Below are 6,000 nucleotides of genomic sequence, written 5' to 3' on the forward strand. Positions count from 1 at the left end.
AGTAATGTCTCTAAATAGTTTAAACTTTATTTCTTTAAACAGAGGAACGTGCCAGAATTTACTCATCTGACAGTGACGAAGGTTCAGATGATGATCGAACACAGAGGTTATTAAAGGCTAAGAAGCTCACCAGTGATGAGGTTTGTGTGTCCTCAAAGAATATTATTACTTCATTATGCTCCCTTAATATTAAGGCAGAATGTAGAAAATATTGTGACCAGCTAGATGTAAATGATCATGTTGATGAGACCTTATCAGCTATTCATGCCACACTTTCTTTTGCTCATTATTAAATATTACCTACCTCTCTTTGTACACCCTTTGGCACATTCAGGATGTATAGAGAATTACTGTTATTTAGAATACCAGAGAAGTGTTTTGTAGTTTGATTCATTTGATTTGAAATGGTCTTTTTTTGTTGGTAGGAAGGAGAGAGCTCTCAAAAGAGGAAATCTGAAGATGAGGAAGAGAAGAGCAGCAAAAAAGCTAAGAAGTATGTCATCAGTGATGAAGAGGAGGAGGAAGATGATGAATAAAATTCTCGTGTTGTTTTCCAAATCTCTTGCTCGGTATGGAATTTTAAGGAGCTTCTCGGTTCACTGAGTGTCACTGTGTAGCTCTGAAATAGATTTTTTTTTTTTTTTTTTCTTTTTAAGAAAAGTAATGTTTTGTACAGCATATTAAAATAAACGAGTCTTATTACAAAAACAGTGATACTTGTATTTCCATTTCTTGATACTGCTTATTTGTCTAAAGAATATTATTTTATTTGTAAATTTTACACTTAATTTAAGGTCCCAACTAAGTACTTTCATGCTGCTTGTGAGATTTATTTTGTTTCTTTTAATTTGCCATTGTACTGTTTTCTTGAAATACAAATTATGAACCAATTTATGAACAGGTGATTATTTGTTGCGTAACTTGACGGCCCTGCACTGGTAAGATATGGAAATATTAACCATTTAGTGGATTTCTCCTGAGGGACATGTTTGGCACTTTGCTCTTCTTTGTTTCCTCAGCTATGAGTTTCACCCCATTAATCTTCACACCTCATGTGGTGCAGCTGGTTTTGTTTCAGCTAATTTATTAAGTGGGCTAGTGCCTTTGTTTACGTAGTTTCTTTATTTCTGCCCTCATTCTGTGGAAATGTGATTAGAATATTATTTTAATCATTAAACTTATAAGCTCTCGTCTCTTTGTAAGTGTTCACTTTAAATGTGGCCGTTTGCTCTCTAACTCCATGTGAATAGTTTCCTGTGGAGCTGATAATTGATAACTGCAGGCACTGGTGCCTGTGAAGGGATCCTAATTTACTTCCAGTCATTCCTTTATGCTTATCATCATTTTCAAACTTTCAAGATAAAAAAATAAACTATACATATATGCTCAAGAAAATAAACGTCATTGTACAAACAAGCAGGTTTCTGCTGACTTCCATAGAAATGAAAAGTAAATGCTGCTTTGAAGCAGTAAAAATATAAAATAGGAAATAGCATTTTGTTTATGTTAAAGTACAATTACAAGCGAGAACTGATCCTAAGCCACACCCACCACATGATGGGGTTCCAAATTAGGACCCAAGTGTATCTGTACAACAGGTGACAGACACCTCAGCACCACACTAATTTGAGTGGAATGGAACAGTGTGAGGTTTTTGTTGTTTTTTGCTTTTTTTTTTATTACAGTGGTTGGAGTGCCAATTGTGCCACCAACCCCTGAATTCTCCCTGCAAGTTGGAGGATCTTGTTGCAAGGCATGTTGATGAGAAATCAATACACATTTTTTAAAACAATCTTTTTCATCAAAGAAAGAAACAGATAAACTGTGCATTGTTAGAACAGCATATGTAATTTGTTCAGCTGAATTACATTGTTAAATTATTAGTGTCACATCAGCAAATGTAAATACATGGTTATATTCTGGAATGATATATAATTAAAGTGTTGTTGCACACTGTTCAATTTTAATGATGGGGATGCATTTACGCTGACTTCGGGTAATGTGCTGTAGAGGTCTCGCCTGTGTCACGTTGAGAAATAAAACTCACCAGAAAAGGTTCATCTCCAGGTTCATGCAGCACATCCAGAAGTTAAGATGGGACAAAGCAAAACCTGCCACAGCATCGGCAAACCAAAAATCTCTAGCTAGTGTTTAAAATTGAACAGTCCATTGCATATTTTACATGCAAGGATTGCTGTCTGTATGTTATCATAAAAAATGTTGGTTTCTGTAATTTGACCCATCCACTAAAACTAAGGTACTTTGTACCATAAATGCATTTTCCCTCTGATACAGCGGTGCTTAAAATCTGCAGTCAAAGTCAGAAATTATACAGTCACTAAAGCAATGCTGGCAGAGTTGCTCACAGATGGGATGCTTTGGGTTCAAGATCTGTACTGCTTTATTTCACAGTAAAATCACATAACTTTGGGCAAATGGGGTCTGTCCTCACACAGCCTTCACAAAGCAGTTGTGCTCGAGAGTCGTAAGAGAGCTTAATGTACCAGAGCTAATTCTTCCTTTTTATTTGTGCAGTTTGTTTAAAGCAGTGGCCATGTAGCATCTTTTCTAATTAAACACTTATGCAGTATTTATACTAAAAAGTTTTGTTTTCCTTTAAAATGTTAAGTACTGTGCTGGTTCTTAAAAGCATACACTTTGAATGTGAGGACTTGCTTGTTAACATACTGTACACTTCCAGTGATTCTGACAGAACAGTTTGTTTTTTTCTGGAGAAAATATCAGTGGTGTGTGTTGGTTTGCATACTGTGAATGCTGTTAAGTTACTTTAAGTAAAATTTAACAAAGCACTTTTAATTTTGACAGTTGGAATTTGATAGATGCATCTGTCTCCATTATTTTTTCTCAACTCATGGGAAAGGATTTCAACAATTTGGAGACGCACTGCATCTTTAATGAACATGCTTTAAGGAAGATTCAGTTTGTTTTCAGTAATAAAGTAAATGTTCATCATCCATAACATTGTAAAGTCAAATTGCAGCAATATAAATCAATTCTGCAACTATCTATCTATATAATATTGAATCGGGAGGTGTCTGCCGATTCCTAGACCTAGTAGCCATAGCATTGCACACTTTGGCTTCCACAATAGTATGGTGGGGTGGACAGTCTAGAACAGGGGTGTCCTAACTTTTTTTAATGGGGGCCACATACAGATAAATATACGAAGGGCTGGACCATCCACTAGAGGTTAGGTATATTGCCTCACCTCCTGTGTATTAAGCTAGCAAAATCAATCAAATATATGTCGATTATGCTTCATAGTTGAATATGCTTAAAGAAAAAGCAGCATCACAGCTCTCCATTAATGTGTTTTCATGTATTGTATTTCAAAGTGCTCTTATCACATGCAACCAAGTAAAAATCCAAGGTATAAGCTTTATCTGACACTTGATGTTTTAAGTTAGCTGACAAATCTTCAATTCGCTGCACAACTGCAATTCTGGACAAGTGAACATTGTTGAATTCCTGCATTTTCTCCAGGCTCATTATTCCTGTGACTTCAGTGAGCCACTGTTTTATGAAGTCACCATCTGAGAAAGGTTTCCTGTGATGGGCAGTGAGTTGCGCTACTTCATAACTGGCTAATATGGCATTTTCTTGTGTTTTGTTAGCATGGAAAAAAGACTTGTCGATCTAGCAGACTAGCTGCCTTTTGCTTAACTTGCTGTTCTCGTTCAGCATCAGTGTAAGACGTGTAGGTCGGATGTTTGGCTTCATAGTGTTGACACACATTATACTCTTTCATCACTGCAACAGTTTCATTGCAAATCAAATAGACACACTTGCCTTTGACTTCAAGGAAGAAATTTTCATTTTCTCAACATGTCTGAAATTTTCTGCACTCACTTGCTATTGTGCGTTTCTTTGGTTCTGCCACTTTTGGTCACCAGTAGCAAAATTGTTCTTTGGTTGCACTTGTTTGTGAAGACTCTACCTTGTGTTAACCCCTTGTAGACGATTGTCGCAAAATCGCTTCAAACTGCTTCTGGCCTGAATGCAGCTGAGGTGGCGTATGTATCCCACCAATGCCAGTTGATGCGTATTCGATACATACCAAGGATCGTATTGGAAGCACTGGTCACGCCATCTAGCAGTCGTGGTGGAAACTACATCCGCCTGATGGAAGCGAAGTGTTGGCGTGGCCGTGCACATGAATTTTGGCTACTAATTTCGAGAAATTGTCCAAATTTGAGGTAAGTTGTGGTAAGATAAAAATATGTTCCAGCTTATTGTTTGCTTCTGTGCTATATTCAAATTAACAACCTCCACTTCATTTCAACAAAGTGTAATTGCAGACCGCAGCATGTATGAGGTCAGTCATTTAATGCCCCAACATCATGAAACGCCCTCAACGTCAGTCTTGTAACACCCATCACATTAGACTATGATTAGCATTAGGGCCCCGTTACACTATGGTTAAGATTAGGGTTGTAGGAGAGTTCTCTCAGTCAGAGGGTGTTTTGTGACTGACGTTGTGGGCATTACCTGATCTATGTCATAGGTATTGCAAGCTGCAGCTAGTCCCTATTAAAAATGGACCACGGGCCGTAGTTTGGACACACCTGGTCTAGAACGTCGTGAAGATATACTGGCTTATATCTTACTTGTAAAAGTATTCATTTCTGTCTGCGATGGGATTTCCAATACGGTTTCCTGTGAAAGGCACAAGAATAATTATTGCTGTGTGGTAAAGAGAGGGTACAGATGTTATCCCATATATTTCTACTCCAGGAGCCCATGTTGTGGTGTTTTTTGGGAGGGTTATACTAGTTAAATATGTCTGAGTAAATGTAGCCTCTTTTTAAATGTGTTCTCCATCAGGTGGTGCTGCAAGACAGCACAAGTGTCTCCTTGACCTTCCCAGTGAGACACGCTTTCTGGAACTGTTTCGGCTCTGACTTGGTGGGGCAAGAGGGGGGGTGATAGCAAATGCGCTATGCAGTGCTATTATGTAACAGCATCAATGAGGAGAAGAAATAAAAAAAAATAGCATTTGTTTGTCAGCATTTCAGAAATGGGGGCACAGTTTGGCTGTGGGTTGTGATGAGACCAGCTGAATCTTTTCTTCCTTTAAATTCTTGCCTTTTTTGTTTTTTTCCTTTGTCATTATTTGAATGGCTCAGAAGTAAAGGAGGAATACTGACCAAGGTGCTTAAAAATTAAACCCATACTGCCTAGCCACTCCTCTCTGTACATCATCATCATTATTATTTTATTTTTGTTTTTCTTTGTCAGGGTCGCAATGTCAACTCCATGTGCTGGACAAAACAGATCAGCCTAACACCAGCTGGTTTCTTCTGGGTAATTTCCTAGGTGCTCATCAGTCAGCTGAGAGATGATATTCTGTGGTGTCCTAGAACTGCACTGCTGTCTCCTCCAAGTGGGCTGTGCTCGTTATAACCCATGAGAAGCACCCATGGTTATCCCAGCTAAGTGTCCAAATCGTCTTAATCCAGAGAAACGGCAGTCCTACTCCAAGGTCCTCTCACTTTGCCTAATTATGGAGAGGGTGAGCCCAGCAAATTTGCGCCGGAACCTTAGTTTGGCCAGTAGTACTCACAATCTCTTATTCTTTTGGTCATTACTAAAAAATCTTGAGTACATTGGTGGGTATAACATTGTAGATTGACTAGTAGCCAGTAAATAGAACACCTTGTTAAAAATGCTGTTTCAAACTGTGCAACAGAAGAAAAGTTAGCTTTTCTTTTGAAATCACAAAAATCCTTCCCTCCACTCTGTCTGTCATGAGCAAATGGTGAACTGTGCGTGAGGAGAAGGTGCTGGTGTGTAGCAGCTCGCTTGACATGATTAATTGGGGAAGCTTTCTTCTTGTCAAGCGTCTCCTCTGTTGTAAAATGATAAGCTGTCCTGTGTATTTACTGAGTCTCTTGGCAATTCTTTTGTAAACATTGTCTCTTTCTGCCAGTCTAGACACGCAACAATTATGGAGAGGTGGGAGTCGAGGGGAAAGCCAGA

At 38.4% G+C, this 6,000-nt stretch overlaps 1 protein-coding gene across 1 annotated transcript in view; it reads left to right on the top strand.

Annotated features, from left to right (window-relative positions):
* leo1 (LEO1 homolog, Paf1/RNA polymerase II complex component) overlaps positions 1–710 on the top strand; it is a 34,363-nt gene extending 33,653 nt beyond the window's left edge. The window contains exons 11-12 of the mRNA XM_028823125.2: positions 43–140; positions 426–710. Coding sequence (XP_028678958.1) covers positions 43–140; positions 426–536 — 209 coding nt within the window. The 3' untranslated portion in view covers positions 537–710. The remainder of the gene's footprint in view (positions 1–42; positions 141–425) is intronic.
* Positions 711–6,000: the final 5,290 nt, after the last annotated feature.

This window comes from Erpetoichthys calabaricus, chromosome 17 (assembly GCF_900747795.2).
Source record: "Erpetoichthys calabaricus chromosome 17, fErpCal1.3, whole genome shotgun sequence".
Taxonomy (NCBI): Eukaryota; Metazoa; Chordata; class Cladistia; order Polypteriformes; family Polypteridae; genus Erpetoichthys; species Erpetoichthys calabaricus.